Source organism: Astyanax mexicanus, chromosome 22 (assembly GCF_023375975.1).
Source record: "Astyanax mexicanus isolate ESR-SI-001 chromosome 22, AstMex3_surface, whole genome shotgun sequence".
Lineage (NCBI taxonomy): Eukaryota > Metazoa > Chordata > Actinopteri > Characiformes > Acestrorhamphidae > Astyanax > Astyanax mexicanus.
Genome location: NC_064429.1, coordinates 13,925,574 through 13,946,192, shown reverse-complemented (window position 1 = coordinate 13,946,192; position 20,619 = coordinate 13,925,574). Strand labels below are relative to the sequence as shown.

General features: G+C 36.2%; 1 protein-coding gene and 1 long non-coding RNA gene across 3 annotated transcripts; one reads left to right on the top strand and one right to left on the bottom strand.

The window, feature by feature from the left end:
- Window positions 1-268: 268 nt before the first annotated feature.
- zgc:153044 (dual specificity protein phosphatase family protein) lies at window positions 269-9,858 on the bottom strand. 2 transcript variants are annotated; one of them, XM_049470525.1, is made up of 2 exons: window positions 9,684-9,858; window positions 269-1,376 (listed from the first exon to the last, which is right to left on the bottom strand). In XM_049470525.1, the coding sequence occupies exons 1-2, from the start codon at window positions 9,849-9,851 to the stop codon at window positions 816-818; spliced, it is 729 nt and encodes a 242-aa protein (XP_049326482.1). In that variant the 5' UTR covers window positions 9,852-9,858; the 3' UTR covers window positions 269-815. The 2 variants fall into 2 exon arrangements, with proteins under 2 accessions (XP_049326482.1, XP_022541285.1); XM_022685564.2 differs by lacking the exon at window positions 9,684-9,858 and adding an exon at window positions 2,890-3,366 and having other exon boundaries at window positions 271-1,376.
- A 63-nt stretch (window positions 9,859-9,921) lies between these two features.
- LOC103035246 (uncharacterized) lies at window positions 9,922-20,345 on the top strand. The gene is made up of 4 exons (XR_452873.4): window positions 9,922-10,059; window positions 10,340-10,448; window positions 14,722-15,307; window positions 16,361-20,345. It is a non-coding gene; the product is annotated as an uncharacterized LOC103035246 (long non-coding RNA).
- Window positions 20,346-20,619: the final 274 nt, after the last annotated feature.

The following is a 20,619-nucleotide window of genomic DNA, read 5'->3' as shown; positions in this document are numbered from 1 at the left end:
ATCTATAAAACATTATAACAAATTAACACTTCAAACAGAACACTCTATATGTAATGAAACAATAGAATACACGTGTTTCACTTTTTGAAATAAATTACTAAAACTTTTTGGAGATGCACCAGTAAAGTGTTGTAAACATTTATAGGTATAATATGTTCACTTGCACATATAAACAGGGGTACAACTTATGATTAAAGTGTTAAAGTAAAACACCAATACCATAGCACATATATTATTTTTATTATTTGTATTAGTTATATATTATTCATTTTATTTTTTGTGCTACTAAGTGGAAATATGCACATATAATATACTCCTGTGCTAATGTGATAAAACAATAAACTTGATTTAATGAATTAAGGAAAATAATCTGTTAAATAGAAGAGTTTACGATGTAATGCAAATAAAGGCAAGGTTTTAGAAAAAATAACTACTCTTCTGCCACCTGCTGGTAACTCACTGAACTTTACAAAAACAAGAACAGAGGGTATACAAATGTATATTTAGGTCAGAAGAAGTAATAATATATTTTATTAGTTTCACATTAAATAAAAAATAACAGTTACATGAAAGATTAATTAAGATTTACCAAGTTATAAGAACACAATTTTACATAAGGAACTTACATTTTTTGTTTTTCTTTAAATAACAGATGTATACAAATAATTTATTTTACAAATCAGTGCAAATTACCCTGAGCTTGGATTCAGTGCTTTTGGAGCTAAAATACAGAAAACATTTGGACCATGTAGGAACGAGTGGAGACACACTTTGATAAAGCAATAATTTAAATAGCTGAACACACAAAACATGTATCAAAGTGGAATTAAACCTCTAGTTTCCTTCTCATACAAGTCTGGAATCAGCCCCAGAGGTGACGATACCATCATCACAGAGCTTGTTCCTCTCAACTTCACCTCATAGTCAATCAGCTGTTTCCAGAAACCACTGTTGGGTCGAACGATGGGTCTTCTTGACTTCACAAGTCCATGTGCCTCTATTAGAGACATGCCACAGTGCTTCACGAGGAAGGCCAGGCACAGAGTGGCTGAGCGGCTCACTCCAGCACAACAGTGCACTAAAACTCGACCACACTGTGCTCTGACTTCATCAATCCTGTCCGCCACCGTATCAAAATGTTCTTCAAGCTGGGTTTCAGGAGAGTCTGTGACAGGCACCCAAACATACTCAACAGAGGGAAGGCAAGGATTACCATTGTCCTGTGTGGCGTTTATAATGCAGGTGATGTTGAGGCGGGTTATAACTGTGCTGTCCTTGGCTGCTCTACCATTGCTGATGTAGAGGTAGTCAGTTACCTGAGCCAGTCCAGCCAGTCGAGCTCCAGATACTGACATAGTGTTTCCAGCAGGGAGTTCCTACAGGAGATAAACGTTGAGAAAGATAGTCAGTTAGATTAGAGTACTGACAAAAATCATGCCAAAATATGTTAGATAAGCCAAAACATCTTGGCACCTAAAATCAACACACATTTTATACCTTAGGTCAGTTTACAGTTTTTCTCAGTCGATTTGGTTCATTTCTCACATCAGGATTTACATTGCCATCACAACAAGTGCATTTCTCAAAACTGTAAGTGCAAACAGCAAAACTCACTGAAATACCTGCAAAAGCTCGTACCTCCCTCAGAATTCTTTGTTTTTGCTTTAAAAGCACATTTTTATTTCAATCCGTTTGTCAGTGCCATCAGAATGCCTAGTCTGTGTGTCATTGCCTATGAACAAGGCAGTCAAAATACATAGTCATGTTGTCAACAGTGTAAGTATATTCTGATGGAAACAAGCTTTTGATTCGAATCAAATCAATTAAAATTGTATGGGTTACACACAAAATACAAACTTACACAAAACATAGTTAATCATGTCTGTATAGGGGAGACTGACAGAAAGAAATTAGACTGTAATCAACATTGAGTAATATTCTTTACTGTATTGTTTTCACTGCAATTTGTTGACAAAAAATCTGACAGAAAATCAGGAAAGACAGACAACTCTTTGCAGCACTTTATACTGACACAAAGAAAAAACTACAAAATTAGAAACTTGCTGTAAACATTTCAAACAACCTGAGACAACAACTTAAGCAATTATAGTGCTTTTTATACATTCTGACTCTCCTCTCTGTTGGGCCACATGTTTTCATCCACGTCACACTGAATATCATCCCTTGCAATGCTTTTGAACGATCGAAGTTGTTTTGAAGTTGTTCTTTCAATATTTGGCTGCACCCGGTGACCAGCTTTAGCCATTGTAAGACTAGGATTTTACCAACTTTAACAACAATGTTTTATAGAAATGTATAATTTATGCCCGAGAGATTATGACAACCTGTTCAGCACTTTTGCATGTAATGACCTAAGCAATGACCTAAAGCCTAAATGTTTTGGAGGGTAAGACAACTGCATAGATATTCAGTACAACACATTTTGATGAGCACGACATAAGCAATGGATAATGCAAAAAACAGCTGAAAATTGTACATGAACATTAGCATGAATGACAAACACATTTGCAAAAGGTCAAAAACAGTGAGAAATGCAATTATGATGTGCACAAGTGACACGGAGATGTGGAGATTGAATGAACTGTTTTGAGAATTTCAATTCTGATCTGACAAATGTACCAAACCAATTGAGAAAAACTGTATCTAAATGTGAAGGATGTGTATAACATGTAGCATGTGTATAACAAACTTCAATAAAAAAAGGTCAGATCAATTAACTGATAAATTAATAGATACAAAAGCAGATACCCTTAGCTAAAAAAAAGCCTTGCCAGCTGAGCAGTATAACGAATTTGAGGGTTTAGCTGGTTTTCAGATAGAGGAACATACAGATAGACATGCACACAGATATATGACAGATAAACATACTTAAAGATAGCTTTAGATGGATGGATGGATGGATGGATGGACAGACACAGACAAGTACAAAGTTCCTGCTCATATGGAGAGTAGCAGAGCCACCCAAAACCCCGGTTTAAGGTGTTGAAGTGTTGCTGCTAAATAAATAACTAAATAAAATGATACCCATATAGTTTAAGTACAATAATCAGCGCATTTACTGACTCACCTACAGCTCGGAAAGTCTGGGCTTTATTAACAAATCTTTTTTTAATTTAACAGTAACCTACCTAACCAGAGACTATAACTATATAAATAAATAACTATATATATAAATATATAAAGTGTTACTTATTATACACAGTCTGTGATCCTGACCAACCTAACTATAACCCTAATAAACTAACTAGTAAATTATACTAACTTATATACAAGCTAACGCTGCTAACCCCCACTGAAACACCGACATCATACAGAAAATGTGAATAAAACGCCTGTGAGATAAAACTGTATTAAAACAAACCTGCTAATGTAAGTTACCCCTGCACAACAGACATCTGACGTTAGATTTCCTGCACGAATTAGCATAGCTGGATACGCTACATAAACAACATATGCGTACACGTTTGTTATCAACTACGGCGTCCCAAAAGGGTCAAACCGCGTTGTGGCTACAAACTTCGCTCCTCTGCATGTACCCGTACACAGTGCAGAAGCTCCAGTGCTGTACAGTGGGGGCAAATCACCAACCAGAATTTATAAGGGCCACATAAACAGTCTACTTTAACACTAGGCGCCACGCTGCCATCTAGTGTCCAAATATTTTTTCTACTGAACCTTTTACACATAGACCTTTATTACACATTTGTCACTTTGATCTTTTATCCATTGTATAATATACATATATTAAATAAGCATATTCTACATCTTCTGTTAACTATGGACAAAGAACATGACAATTTTTGAGGTTTAGTGTGAGTTTAAAAATGCATAATTGTTTCTGGTTTGTGGAACAGGAACATGCTGAAATTATAAGCACAGCAAAAATAGATTACATTTAATGTGGAATAGTGTACACTTATTTTTTTTCTACAAGTAATTATTTTTTATGTCACATGTAATGCTTTTTAATTTTTATTTTGGGAATTTATATACACTTTATAATTTATTTATATATATATATATATATATATATATATATATATATATATATATATATATATATATATATATATATATATATATATAAATTATTATATAAATATATAAGTTATGTACAGTGTTATATATTATGTCCAGCTTCTGCAACAATTTAACACTGTTATTTGCTTCAGCAATTAATAAAATATTTTTGGCCTTCAGGTGTAGAATCAATGTAGATATGTTATTTGTGTAAGATTTGTGTTTGGTCACATATCAAACAGATATCACTTTATTTTCACTGTCTACAATAAAGGGGCTCCATATTTGAGACTTCTTCCTTGGGCCTTTTCTATGAAAGATATTTAATAAACAAAGCAATCTTTATTATGTTTTATCCTTCTTAAGGAAACCCTCAAGTCACACCAGACCACTTTTGTCACTTACAAATATGTAATATTGGATCATTTTCCCCAATTAATAATGTATCAAATATAATAGTTTGTCCTATTTGTTTAACTGATTTCTTGTTACATATAATTAGGAAAACTTGATGGTGTTTTAAGTCATATTTATGCAAAAATATAGAATATTGTCTACTATTTTTCATGTACCATTTTATGTGACCTTGTGTTAATAGATGTAAAAAACCCTGGTGAACTTGGCTTACAACCAACACCATGGTAGTGATTCTGCGTACAGTTTGATGCTAAAGCGATAATATCAATGCTAAGTTATTGCTGTGAAGAGTGATGAGAAAACCACAGTAGCAATGCTAAGCAAGGCCTGTGGCCTGCACAGTAGTAATGCTAATAGTGCTGTAGCAATGCTAACCGTGGATTGTGCACAGTGAGACCGGTGGCCTGCTAATAATGCTGCAGTGGCGGTGCTGGGTGAGGCCGGCAGCTGCTGCTATTGTAATGGTAATGCCATGATAGCAATGCATAACTAGACTAATGCTGTGATAGTGATAATAATCCCATAGTAGCAATGCTAAGTGAAGCAGCTAGGCAACCTGGTCTTTAGAGATGCTAACAGTACAGCAGCAATGCTAATGGATGAGGTTATGCTGGGTGAGCCTGGTGCCAGGTAAGGTCGGCACACTGCTTATGTTGCTATTGTTAAAGATTTCTACATATACAGCAGAACAAGCTAACGTTAAGGGTGTACTGTAACTGTAGGGTCATTTAAGGTGGACCATCTAAAGCAAGAATGTAGCAAAAGCTCAGATTCTGTAAAGCAGTCTTCACACTGCTTCCTTTTACAATAATAATAATAATAAAAAAAAACACAAACACACGATAAACAACACAAAATAATAATAACAATAACAAGACTCGAATCACTAAATCCAGGTCCTGTTTTAACAAAGTTCATCAGTCACTCACAAGTCAGTAAGTAAAAAAATTGGCTTCTTTTTGCCTTTTGCTATGTTGAAAGACACTAGAGGGGTAAAGCCTTCTGTTTTTTTTTCACAAAAAAAAAAAACATGTTTTGATTTATTTGAATGTGATTAACAAAGGGTTTGGCATATTCCTACATGGTCTTAATAATAGTAGTGATATTAATAACTGGGTAGCATAAGCAAGCAAAACAACAGAAACAGACAGGCTACTCATTGCATAAGAAAAGGGAAGCTAAACACAGACTTGCTGAAAATTGCCTGCAGCTGCTACGCTCAGAAGGGTTTCTGGTTTCACAGGCTTTGTTGTTACTGAACAATAGGCTTGAACAGGCTTCTACACTGTCCACAAACAATGGGCTCAAAGAAACACACATACGGCTAAATATATCAGTAATATGAAAAATCACACAACAAGAACTATATTGCAACTGTCTCAAACAATCTAAACCAGAGCTACACAATATATCTTTCCAGCATCGAAATGTCAATCTGTGCAAAAGTCACACTGCAGGGCCTCCAATTTCAGGTGTAATATATTATATAAGTTATATGAAACACATCAGTTTTTCGCTTGTTGATACAGAAGGAAAATCCACAGTGTTCTCATTCTCCATGACATATCTACCACAATAGATTATATCTGCCCAATACAGACAAACCAAGTCTCCCTGAAGCTGCGGGAGTCTCCCGCATTTCGGGAGTGGCTCCCTGATGCCCGCGAGTCACATATAATATCCCGGAATTCAGAACGAGTGCCCCACACTGCACACAAACGCGCACACAGGTGGCAGACTTTTTTTCTCTAATCGCGTGTGGGAAGGCGAGAGAGAAAACAGAGAGGGTCAGTTTTTAGTGTGGGCGGGCAGTGTTTTTCCCCCCTCCCGGACGGAATTTGTTCAGTGAGTGAGAGAAAGCAGATCATGGCGGAGGCAATATTAATAATTATTGTAATATGATATGAAATGTTTTTGATGTTGTGCAATTTTTTTTATATTGTAACTGTCAATTTTTCTCAAATAAAGGCTTTTTTTCCAAAAAAAAAAAAAAAAGGGAAGCAGAGGCAGGGCCTTCCAAAAAGAAAGTATTTCACCTCTGAATACTCTAAATTTAATTAAGAAAAAAGTAAAAATAATTAAAATAAAAGTAAAGTTTCGTTATCCTTTGGTGTGTGTGGTGAGGGAGTTGGGGGGGTTGGGTAACTTCCCTGAAATCAACTTTTGCAACTTGGGATGTCTGCCAATATAAAGTTACTTTAATCTTGTATAAATATAATAAATTGCATTATGTACATCTAGAACCAGTCCGGAACCAGTCTGGTTTTGATTTACAGTCAAAACCAGAAATGGTACAAACTGCATTTTACAATTTTTTGCATTAAACAGTCAGGCCCTTTAAGGAAAACAAATTAACTAAAAACATAGCAGTATTGGAACGGATTTTGTCACTGCACTCTCTACTGCAGCATTTACACACTTACACACAGCACATTCACACTGTCATCATAATAACTAGAAAAATACACAGAAACAAAGAGAGAACTCTGTAACTATTAAAAGTATAAGACTTTTCTTAAGAGCCAGAGAGTGGAGAGTACTGTTTCCATTCCAAAGATTCTTGGAAACAGAAGAAAACTGGTACAGGAAGAGGTCTGGCTGACCCACATGGCAACGATTTTAGCTCAGCTAAACATTAGACTAAGTCTTACATTCAGCAGTGAAGTGAAGAGAAAAACTCAGCTAGCAGTAAAACTCAATTAAACAAGTTAACAAAAGAGAAAAACACACACATAAAATTGAGTAGCTTAAACAATCATTAGTTAATTTGTAGTCTATTATTATTGTTTTGCCGATGTTTTGACCTTTGTTTCAGAACTGCTATTTAACATGTTAGCGGTTCTAACGTGCAGGCAGATGGCCACCATTCATTTATTCAGCAATGGAAAAGGCTGGAGGCAAATGACAGCTGGACTACACACACACACACACACACACACACACACACATGCACCTGTGGCCTGTGTCATTAATCCTCCATCCACAGTCTCTTTGTTCTGTTCTCTCCGCCCCTCCTTTATTTACTCCTGCATTAGCTCTTCATCCACCACATGCTCTCTAACTGAGGCTACAGCAGCCCCCAGTCCCTCTCCCTGATCTCACATTCTCCCATCTCCACCCAGCCCCAGTCCACACATGCTGGAGGAAGGGCAGGCAGCGCTACACTTCTTTTGTTCTTGCTCTGTGTGTCTGGTTTCTGATCACAATTACTGCCTTTCTGTAGATCTGAGTCATCATTTTATTTCAAAACAAAAAAGATATCTTGTTACCGCTATTCTCCCAGTAGTCTTATAGACTGGTTTATAGGAATATTGGAGCATTTTTACTGATGTTTGCTTTTAGCTGGGGATGCTATTATGTAATAATGTAAAATATGTAATGCATCTAAACAAACATTTAGTTACAGGTTTATTCAATGTTCTTTGCAAACATTGTGTGCAAACCATCATTACATCACACATTTTTAGAAATTTCCTGGAACATTATTTCTGTAACTCTCTATAACATTCCTGGATCCCTCCTTCAAAACATTGCTAAACATTTTTATAACGTTCTCTGTTACCTGGAATGTTAAATTAAGGCTGTTTAAAGCTTGTGTTTTCTTTCATTGTAAAGACTAAAATATGTACTGCAAATAAACAAATGTTTTTAGATTAGTTGAACATTCACTGAATGTTCTTCGTTGCTATCTGATACTGACCCATGCATCTCTCACTTATAGTAAACTATCTAGGCTGGCTCAGTTGTAACATTGCTGCAATGTCACTGTCAGTCAGGCTGGCAGTTGTAATATCTGTCTGTGTTTTTTTTAGTTTTGGGAAATGTCATCTAGCTGGGAACATTATATGAGAAACGTCTTAATAACGTTGTTATGCTAACCATTATTTCTTCACACGTTTTCAGAATGTTCCTGAACATTATTTCTCTATTTTTTTTATTAGACCAACCTTCTTAAACATTTTCTTCAAATTGTTTCTAAACATTCTTATGATGTTTGCTGTAAGCTGGGAATGCTAAAAAATGTTTGAAAGATTTTTTTAATTGTCAACATATAAAAGTTATGTAACTAAACAAATGTTTTGTTAAACATGTATTCAATGTTGTTTGCTGCTAGCTGATACTGACCCATGTCTCTTTTACTCATAGTGAACTATCTAGGCTGGCTCAGTTGTAACATTGCTGCAATGTCATTGTTTTGGGAAATGTTATTTTTAACGTTTCCATAGCGTTTAAAGTATTTGCCTAGCTGTAAACACTTCATAGGAATGCTATTAGCTGGGAATGCCAAAAACGTTGTTTGAATCTTTTTTTTTTTTTTCAATTGTCAACATTGTAACTGTAATGCAATTAAACATTTGTTTAGCTGAGTTGTTTCTTCAATGTTTTTTGCAAACATTGTGATGCAAACCATTATTACTTCACACGTTTTCAGAAGGTTCATGGAGCATTATTTCTGAAACTTCCTTTAACCTTCCTGGAACCTTGGGAAATTTAGGGAACATTATATGAGAACTTTAGTTCTCTATTTTTTCTATAGGACTAACCTTTCTTAAAACTGTCCTTCAAAATGTTGCATAACATTCTTATGATGTTCATGTTGGGATTGGAAATGCAAAAAAAAGTTGTTTGAATGTTTTTTAATTGTCAAACTTAAAAGAAGTAATGCAACTAAACAAATGTTTAGCTGAACGTTTCTTCAATGTTCTTTGCACACATTTTGATGCAAACCATTATTGCATCAGACATTTTCAAGGATTCAAGGAGATTTTATTGTCATTCACATCACATGTGGTACATGAGGTGGAACGAAATTGTGATCTCACGATCCAGTTTACACCCAAGAGCTGTTGTTAAAATAGATAATATAGGTAAAATAAGATAACAAAATAAAAGAATACAATAAAACATAGAATAGAACAAAATAGATAAAGATAAATACATTAAAAAAATAAAAAATAAAAATAAATAGAACGTTCAGAAATTCAGAACATTCCTGGGACTTTGCTAAACGTTTTCTTATAACATTCTCTGTGACCTGGAATGTTAAATAAAGGATGTTTAGTGCTTGTTTTTCTTTCATTGTCAACATTAAAAAATTAAAAGATGTACTGCAAACAAACAAATGTTTTTTTTTTTTTTTTTTTAGTTTAGTTGAACGTTCATTCAATGTTATTCTTTGCTGCCATTTAATACTGCCCCAGGCTTCACACTCATAATGAACTAACCTGTATCCATCCAGCACAGCTCTGGATTGGGGCCGGACCTATAAATACTGCAGGGCTGGATGCAGCTCGTTCGTTTTTGGTAAAAACTACAGCTTCAGCAGCAACAGCAGCTTCAGCAGCAGCAGCATCTCCATTCCGTTTCCAAGGAGACTGAAATATATTCCACATCCTCTCTCCTCCCTCCGGGATGGACAGCGGGAAGAGGGAGGGCTCTCAGCCTCCCCCCCAGTCCGCCCAGCTGATGATGCTGATCGTCTTCACCAGCCAGTTCAGATGTGGGAACAGTCAGTCAGCCTCTAAGAGCTCTTCTCTCCAGACGCAGATTAAAGCAGCAGCAGCTGGACAAGTGGGATATCAGAGAAAGGAAACATGGCAGGTAAATACATTATCTATCCACGTTTTATTGTACAAAAGACGATAATATGTTTGTTTTTATTAATCTGCTTTGTTGTTTTAGAGTCTAAATAGCTTGTTACGTTGTTGAATCGGTTCATGCAGCTGTAGATTAATTATTAATGTGGATTTTTAACTGATAAAGCTGTATAATCTGTATAAATATAGAAGAGATGGGTGATCCAGGTCCGGCACGCGAAGATCCGCCCCAGGATCCGCTTCCCGGACCTGGATCACCCACATACATGTATTTCTTGCTACAGCCTGGGGATACAGAGACTCCAAATACGACGAAGACGCTGCTGATAACCCAGTTTCTGCCCTGTTTTCTGAGGGTGTATTCGTATTAATGGAGATGCGACTGAATAAAAGGTACTAGCCGTTTTTCTTACTAATTTTCTTAATCATTTTTTAGGCAGAAATGTGCTTTTTTAATGTTATTTAAACGTAAAACGAGAGGTAGTTAACTAAACAAACCAGCTAGCTTAGCCCATATTTACTATTTGCCCATATCAGTCTAAAAAAAGCCTACACTTTATGCTGTCTCATTCTGAGGTAAAAAAGACGAGGCTAAGTAGCTAAGAAGAAGAAAAAATGAGGAAATTTATATAATATGAATCTATATACAGAAATAAAGCAAACGCCTTCGTTTCGTGTGTTTAATTCTAGACTATTGTGACTCTCCTATATATTAAATATTCATAAGCAGAGCTGCCTACGATATGCGTCATACAGTTTTTTTTTGTGTTCAGCAGATTGAAATGGATGCATTGAAACAAAAAACATTGAGCTAAAACACGTAGGTAGCTAGTTACCTCATAGTATGTCATAATATGTTAATATGGGTTAATTTGTAATGAACATTACCTTACAAAAGTGAGAAAATACCTCACATTTTTGTAAATATATTAGTAAGGCAATACCACTGAATGGGTGCCACTTGCTTGTTGTAACTCTTCCACATTAAACATATTTTTTTTAAATACTTTTTTTGAATCTAATAACACATACATTTGACTATTCTAAACATGTACTGGTCAAATTCATTTTACAATTTTTTTTACAAGGTTTCTAAGCTGAATAATAACTGAATATGACATTTAAAAAGCATGTTTAAAAGGAAGTCCACTCATTCCTTTGATTTTCTCTAAAGAAAGTCTTTATTTAAAAAAAATGGTTGACTGCATGTTCAAATAATTTATATTTATGACCAAGGAAATGACTATATATGCATGTATATTGTATTTTTCTAAATTATGCAAAGCTGTATTTATCTTATCAAGGAGACCAAAACATGAAAAGGTTAAATTTACCAGCATGTAATTTATTTAACAAATCGACAAATGATGAACCAAACAGAATTGGAAAACGTGGTTACATTAACTAATATTTACATAAATAAATCAATAGACCAGGGAACAATACTCACTCCTGTTACTGGAACTCACTCCTGTTACTGGCACTCACTCCTGTTACTGGAACTTACTCCTGTTACTGGCACTCAGTCCTGTTCCTTTTTGTTTTGATTAACAGGAAAGAAAGTAACAGTAATAATTGTTTAGCAAAAACATGAAAGATAGCTAAATGGTGGCTATGCTAATAGCATGAGGACACTGAGCACATTCTAGTGATTTTCCCAAAATTTGTATTAAAAACAATAAATAAGATGTAAGAATTAATTTAGGTTATTATCAGGAATAAGTGTTGAGATTGCCCTCTTTTAATAATTATATTTCATGTTAAAGTTTATAGTTAGAGATTGGAGACAGGTAACAAATGCAATTTTTTCAGTGTTCTAAGTAGTTGTTAGTCATGTTTTTAATTACATATTTTACTTTTGCTATTAGGTTGATGTATTTTGTGTTCACATTTATACATGTAATTTCCTGGGGCAGAAATGGCACAGATTCGTTGCAAAATGCCTTTATACCTTTTCATGGGGCATCACTGAAGATGTGACACTTTGATACACTGTAGATACAAAGTATTGAGTGTACAGCATGAATAACAGTGTGAATTTGCTGTGCCCTCAAAATATATTACTAAACGCATGTCTAAACTGCTGGCAACAAAAGTGAGTACACCCCTAAGTGAAAATGGCCAAATTGTGCCAAAAGGGACAATATATTTTGTGGCATCCATGATTTGTTTTAATTCTTTGGGCATGGAGTTAACTAGAGCTTTACAGGTTGCCACAGGAATCCTCACAGAGCTGGTGGATGTTAGAGACCTTTTGCTTTCTTCAGGTTCCTTGCGAGGATGCCCACAGGGGTTCAGTTGGTTTTAGTTCTGGAGAAATACTTGGCCAGTTCATCATCTTATCTTCAGCTTCTCCAACAAAGCATTTGTCATCTTAAAGCCATGGAACCATGGAAAGCCATGCAGCCCAGTTCCTGGAGATAGGGGATCATGCTCTGGTTTACAATGTCCACATGTTGTAATTTACTTTAGATGCACATTTTTCCTAAAGCACACTGCATGTCCCTTATGTTTAGGTTATTTGAAGTGAAGAAAACTACCTGAAATACTGAATATAGACCAGGTTATTCCATCAATGGATTTTTTCTTCCCTGATGGAACGGGCATATTCCAAGATGACAATATCAGGATATCAGGATCAGGATAATTTTGGAAGAGTGATTCAGGGAGCATGAGATCATCATTTTCACACATGGATTGAGAGAGTTCACCACAGAGTCCAGATCTTAACCTCATTGAGAATCTTTTGGATGTGCTGGACAAGACTTTACCATCATCAATGCTACAAGATCTTGGTAAAAACTTAATGCAACACTGGATAAGTGTTGTGACATTGCAGAAGCTTATTGAAACAATTCCACAGTGAATGTGTGCTGCAATCAAAGCTAAAGACGGTCCAACCAAATATTAAAGTGTGACCTTTTTTTTTGTTCAGGCAATGTATATCTCTCCTGAAAACTGGGCCGCAGTGCAGTATTCCAACATGATAACAACCCTAAACACGCCCCCAAGACGACCACTGCCCTGCTTAAGAAACTGCCCTTAGACCTTAACCCTTCGGAGTATTTGTAGGGCATCTTCAAAGGGAAGGTGGAGGAGCGTTAGCTCTCTAATATCCACCAGCTCTGTAATGTCGTCTTGGAAGAGTGGAAGAGGATTGCAGTGGCAACACATGAAGCTCTGGTGAACTCCCAAGAGAGTGCACAAGAGAGTTAAATAATGGTGGCCACACAAATTATTGACACACCCCTAAGTGAAAATGGCCAAATTGTGTCATGTGACTCGTTAGTGTTAGAAGGTCACAGGTGTAAATGGGGAGCAAGTGTGTTAATATGGTAGGGACCTACAGCTCTCATTGAGGGAATCGTGGATGGCAACATGTACTGTGACATATTAAAGCAGAGCATAATTCCCCCCCTTATGGAAAAAAACTGGGCATCTGGGCAATATTCCACCATGAAAATGTGGGGTGTACGCACTTTGTTTGTCAGCGGTTTAGAAATGAATGGCTGTGTTATGAGTTATTTTGAGGGCACAGCAATATTTCACTGTTATGCAAGCTGTACACTGACTACTTTGTATCAAATATTGTATCAAAGTGTTATATATTCAGTGTTGCTCCCTAGAAATGTGAGCGGTGCACTCTTTTGTGAGATACTTTGCATGTATTGCAAGCCATTTTTGCCTAAAATCACACCAGGGATACAAGTCTTACTCCTGTTTACTGGTAAATCCTCCCGTTTCAGATATCAGCTATGAGATTTTTTACTAGTGATAATTCAACACTTTCAGTGTTTAACTGTGTGTTAAAATGTAATACAGTGTTAATTTGTCCCACAAAATTACACAATATATCAGTCTTATCAGTCACAATTTCCTAGGTTCTCTAGTTAGCAAATAAAACAATCTTAATTTCAATGTGCATTAATGTTATCCTTCATCGTACAGTATTAATATATTCAAAAATGCTATACTGCTCTTTAAGTATTTTATTACATTTTACAGCATTTTATCACTTGTCCTGAATAAATGATTCCGCACCCAGGGGACATTCTGAACTTTTTCAGTGCGCACTCCTATTCGTTCTTTTTTGATTGAATAAACGCAAAAGTTTACGCTATCCTGTGTTTGCCGTTTTATTTTTATTTTTCTAGGAAAAAACACTTATACTGTGAGGAATATAAATTTCGGGGTGCATGGCATTTCACAGTGAAGAAGCACCTCCAGATCTTTTCTCATATCTCAGATGATGTCTCAATGCAGGCCATTGTTGCTGATTGATCATAAACGGACACAACAACCTTAGTTGTTATGTTTAGCATCATCTCACATCTGTGTATCTGTGTAACAAGTCTTGCTCATCGGATCACTCTTCTTATTTCTTAGTGGAAGAGATTATAGGGGAAGGATATATCATCCTTGGAATGTGACTAATCTGAGGCTTTTTAGATCAGTGGATGTGATATTACTAGTAGAAAAAACATTTAGAAAAGGCAAGTTTTTAATGAGTCATTACAGAGATCTGTAATTAGTTGGGACTTGTATTGCTGGCATGTTTTTTAGATAAAGCTTGGTTGCATATGTTAAAACTGCATTAATGTTATAGAATGTGTATAAGAGATTTGTGTTACTATTGACAGAAAATGACAAAACATTGAATTTACAGAACTGCACCATGTGAAATCGTGCTCCAGTGGCCTGCACGCTGATTGTTGGATCTCCTGAAAAGGTGGGACCATAGATTAAGGTGAGTTCCTTTGGGCCCTTTGATGTAACAATAAACTGTAGGCCTACTTTATAACATGCTTTTCAGATTTTGCATATTATACTTTTACACACACAATGCCTAGAATACAGAGGATTCAGGGCTTTGGACTTTACAGTCGACCTGCAAAATCATCTTAAATAATCTGCATCAACATCATCGGCAAAAATTCTAGCAATTACTCAAACCTTTTGACAGACTTTCTTTATAGTCTCCTTTAGACTTGCTCACTACTCCAGTCGCTGCTTCTGTTTATTTTCCAAGAGCATTTCACCTCAATATTCTCTCCTTAATAAATAAACACAAGATTGTATTGTAGCTGTGCACACTGTTGCCTTCCATTTTTTGCTGCTCTTCTGTGCTTCTTTGCTCTTCAGGTGAGTCGTGAATCAGCAGGATGGGCAGGAAAGTTCTCCCTTCAGCCGAACTTCAGTGTCTTCACATTACAGCCAAAGATTAGACCACCAAAAACAGTGTGTCTAGACAGGTAAAGATTTTATAATTTCAATTAGATTAACTTTTAAATGTCTCTAGGTTATAAATTAATGATTAAAAGATTAGGCCTTAAATAGATTTACATGACTGGCTTATTCAGGTCAAGAGTACAAAGAATATAAAGATATTACATGTCTTTATGTATATTATAAATTATTATTATCCCCAACATGAAAATGTTGAGTATCTATTTATCATTTAGTTATGAATTTTAAAATGTCAACTTCTTTAAACTTATACCACATCACTGTTTAAGAGCTATCACACTATTAACCATAACAAGCTACTATTTACCTCTATGAGCTATATAAGCTGTAGTTTGTTTCACACATCATGCGATTTGTTTGGGCAGATGCAAATAAAATAATCAGACTTTGATTTTGACCAAAATGATCCCACTAAGACTCTTGAGAAGTTCCAACTGTTGAGCTGTTCAGTTGTGGTGACCTCATTTAGATACGACCCGACTGTCTGATGTGCTTTGTAAGATTAAGTTAAACTCCCATAACCTGGTATGTTGCCCAGATAAGTTCTACAGCTATGAACAATTGCCATCTCTTTTTACGCCATGTTAAACTGCACAGATAAATGTACTAGTCCAGAACACAGGACCTTCTTCCTGTATATTCTTTCTTGCCCCGCCCCAGACAGCCCTGACCAATAAGTGAAGGATTCCACAGAACCATATGGTTCTCATATGGTTTGGTGTGCTGCATTTTTGTTGAAAACAAACCTAACCAAAGGAAAAAAGCTTTAAGCTAACCAACTTGTTAACTGATTTAGACCAGCACACAGCAAACAATCTATGCGTGAAAATGCAGTAAATTACACTGTGCTACATTTTATTGTTGCATTTTTTTGTGGTTTGTTTTTTTGTGTGTTTTTGTTTTTTCAGTGGTTCCATGATTTTGAGCTGTTCTGTCCAGCTCTTCTCACATGTGTATTAATCTGAGCTTACAGCATGCCTACTATACCTCATCTCGTTGTTTTCATCTTACATGTGTCTCTCAGTTAAGACAACTTTTTTTTTTGTTTTCTCCTGTAGAGGTCACGCAGTGGGACATCAATGCTGTTTGTGCACTGAGAATTCTACAAGATTTTACAACCAGTTTACCTCCATGGAAAACCTTCAGACGTCGTTGTGTGTTGACCTGCGGCTCAACGTGATGAAAATGTTTATAATTTTAGTTTTTGTTGAACGTCAGCTCATGATCTAAGGCCTTCTAGTCTCTTTCCCTTTTATGAGTGAACTCCCTTTCTAACTCAGTCATCACTCACCTTCCTTTACACAGATTATGGTATTAAAGGAAAAGAACTACATACAAGATCACTATGAGATGGTAACAGTCCCATTTTCCCCTTTATTTTTGATATATTTTTGTCTCTTATGACATATGACATTAGCTGTAAATGGTGATTATAGACTAACTATGTTACTGTGTACATAAAGTTTGGAAGTATAATAGAAAATATACTATATGGAGAAAAGTATTGGGACACCACTTTTTTGTCTTCTTTTTGATGAAACCACTGTCTCTAACTGTCCAGGAAATACTTTCTGTTAGATTTTGGGATTGCTGTGAGGATTTGACTGCATTCAGTGACACCTCACCTCAACCCCAACTCATCCCAAAACGATAGGCTGGAGCACACATAGTGTATAATATACAGACACACTGGCAGACACTGAATTCTTGTCATAAAAGTCCTATGCATTAATGCCTGTCTTTCCTCAACTAATACTAATGCCTTTTTGGAAAGGATTAAAGGGAATTGTGGGCAATAGTACTGGAACGTGTAACAGTATGCTTTATTTAGCTATAATATTATGTGCACCATTATTAATATTTAAAATCATTGATAGTTGCACTTATACCATGCTGTTGATGTATTGGCAGTTTCTTTTATAGGTATAGATCTTTCGCAATGAAATTGAGATGCCCCCAGTGACCAGACTATCCTGTAACTGTTTTTGCTTCTTGTGGAATGGACGCACACTGTCTTTCCTTCATCTTTTGAACAATAGAACTGCTTTGTAGCTTCAGAGCTTACAGCACTAACACAGGAGATCTAGAAGTGACACTCTCTTTTAACTGAAATGAAACTGCATTGAAACACCGAAAACTTCTTGTTACTAACAGTTTCTAACAACACTAACAAGTGGGCTGAGAGGAGATTAATACAGTTAAAATAGGAACTCCTTGTATACAATTAAAAATAAAGGCAGCGAATATTGGAGTGATGGCATTGAAGAGAGATCTTTCAATTGGGACCTTGAATTCAGTTTACAGTCCTGGGATTTGTAATCCTTGGTAAGTGCCAAGTGTCATTATTTGAAACTGGCTGCAGGGTCCAAACTGGAAGACCCGAGTCATAGAAGAACACCTTCACCCTCTCTGAGTGGTTAAGCAGACCAAGGATGCTGCCACATGGGCCTGAGGATCACAGCCAGAGTTGGAGAGAGCACAATTGGCCTTGCTCTTTCCCAACATCACTTGAATTGTGATCCTGGCTGCCACAGGTTATTGTATCAGAGCTGGCAATCTGTGATTTCTTGCGTAGTGGTTGGTGTGGTGCAGTGGATAACACCACCGCCTGCCAGTAAGCTACCATGTGGGAGCCTGGGGTTCAATTCCAGGTCTGGGTGACTATGCTGTGCTACACCAATAAGAGTTCTTGGGAAGACTCCTAATAATACATTGGTCCAACTCTGTAATAGAACTAACCTTGTCAGTCGCTCTGGACAAGGGCATCAGCTAAATGCTGTAAATGTGAAAAGTAAATGTTCTTCCAAGCATGTTACCTGGACAGGGCATCCAAGCCGTTGAAGAGCCTTTATTTTTAAGATTAAAGTGTAAAAGGAACTCCTTGTTTGCTTAAGATTGGCCATAGCCAGTCACCTCCTCTAGATCTGTCTGCATAATGCCTATTTCTGATGGATGATGCATGTATGTGTGCCACAAATGCTTCACACAAATTGTGATGATGGAGATTGCAAACAAAGCACAAGTTTACTAACCACACGATAACATGCAACTGCCTTTGATGCAACTGCAGTTTAATGCTTCTGTCTTGCGACTAACAACCAGCCTTATTCTCTTCCATCTCTCCTCTTCTGTTTCATGACTGTGGATAACTTATTTTACTTTATTCCCATGGTTATGTATTGAGATGCCAAAAGAACAATATAGGAGGGAGATAGGAAGATGTTACTAACAGATATTAACCAACTAACTGCATTAAAACCTCTCTCTAACTTCCTTCTTTCTTTCCATTACTATTCCTTCCTGTCTTCAGTGCTGCTGTTGACTTCTATTCTTTTGTGCATGTTTGTGCAGATGGTGGTGGATGAAATTGCTTTGGTTGTATAAATGAAAATGACAGACTAATCTACTTCTAAAGCCTGGAAAACACTACATGATTTTTAGTCCAATTTTAGTCCAACCCCTCATTTATCCTTGATTTGGTTCTGGAGATGAAGGAGCAATTTGGGGTGTAGGAGAAAATTTAAGGCACAGTTTCCCATCTAGGGTTTAAGTCTAGTCCTGGACTTAAAAGCATTTTGATACTATTAAAAAGATAAATAGTCTATGTTTAGGCTTAATACATGTTTTTGGAAATAGGCCCTGTGTGTGAAATATGTTCCAGTTTTTTACATTTATTAGGATTTAAAATGTCCTGTGGTGTTTACCAGGTTTAGGCCCAATCCCATTTCACCCCTTGGCCCTACCCCTTACCCCTACCCCTCTGTTTTGCGCGTTCACATGGCCAAATTCTTCATAACAAGCAAGATCGCTAGTAGTTTGCATTAGTAGCTAGCTAGCTAACTTTCCTGTTCCTGTTCAACTTTCCAAGCACTCCTGAAGATGTATCTGGTGCTTAAAGGGTTGTCCCAATTCTAAGGGTGGAGGATTTCACCCCTTACCCTTCTAACTCTGTTTCAAAAGGAAAACGTGATATACTCGAAAAGAAGGGGTAGGGGTAAAACGTAGGACCAAGGGGTGAAATGGGATTGGGCCTTAATATTACTGCTAATATTACTGCTATTACTGCTGCCAGCTAGTATCAGGTAGCTCTACTAACTTGTGAAACTCGGATCTTTCCTTCTACTAACCAGTGCACTCTGTAGCTTGTTCATGCAGAATTACTCATGTATGTTCTAACCATGTGAAGATGGTCCCATCATACTGTGTCTTTAATCGTTTTGTCCTTAAACTTACGGAACAAAAGGTGAAACTGCAACAGCATTTGTTCAAAATTCATATTTATTGGTATATATAAATTCAGCATGAATGCAGCTGATCAGTGCAGTTTTTGATGAGTTCTACTGCAAGTCAAACTACAAGACAATATTAATGCACTCTGTTGTTGCAGTTTTACCAGTACATACTCAGATGGAGTGTGGAAAAGGAGTTATGAGGCTTTCTTTGGGATAACCATGAGCCAAGCACTAACTACACTAACACTAACTAATACACTAATAACTAACTAATACTAACAACAACTAACCAACTAACAGACTAAACGGATTCTAACACATTAACCGGTAAAGCAAAATATACACAAATCTGCTGCTGTGTGTTCTTCTACTCTTCTAGTTTATCACTTTCAGTGTTCCAGCCCACCAAATGTCTGTGTTGATGATGATAATCATCATATAAAACTGTTAGAAGGTGAGTGTTGTAAGAGGCATGCCAAAGCAATGCAAGTGTAACTCAGGGAGAGAGTCTTGTTGGCCTTAACATGAGTTTGTGGTGTTATTTTATTGTGAAATATATTTTGATATTACAATGTGTAAATATTTGATTAAATTTAAACTAATGTTTAAATGTCTTTTAAAGATATCTTGGTTGTGTTGTTCTCCTTGTTGCATATTACCTCCGTTAGGCCTGTCATAAAAATCACAATATTGACTTATTCTACGATAATTGTACATGACTCGTATGTAACTGAGCTATGTATTTTTTATTTATTTATGTTTTTCTCAGCAACGACAGTCTATTAAAATAAAAGAGCTAGTATTGAAAATAGCATTTTAAATGTGTTTTATTTATTTAGAGCATTTTAAAATGTTTATAATCCACTGTCAGAATTGTCTTAACAAATAACAGTTCCTTTTTTTTTAAATGCATTTTTACATTATTGGACTATTGTTTAATTATTATATTACAGGTATAAAATCCACTTTTAGTGCAGTTTGCCTACCAAGACATCTTGGACAGTTTGAGATTTCCAGATTAAGCCTGAGTGCAGCAGCATTAGCATTAGCTAACTGCACGGCTAGTGCAGTATTGCCAACTTAGT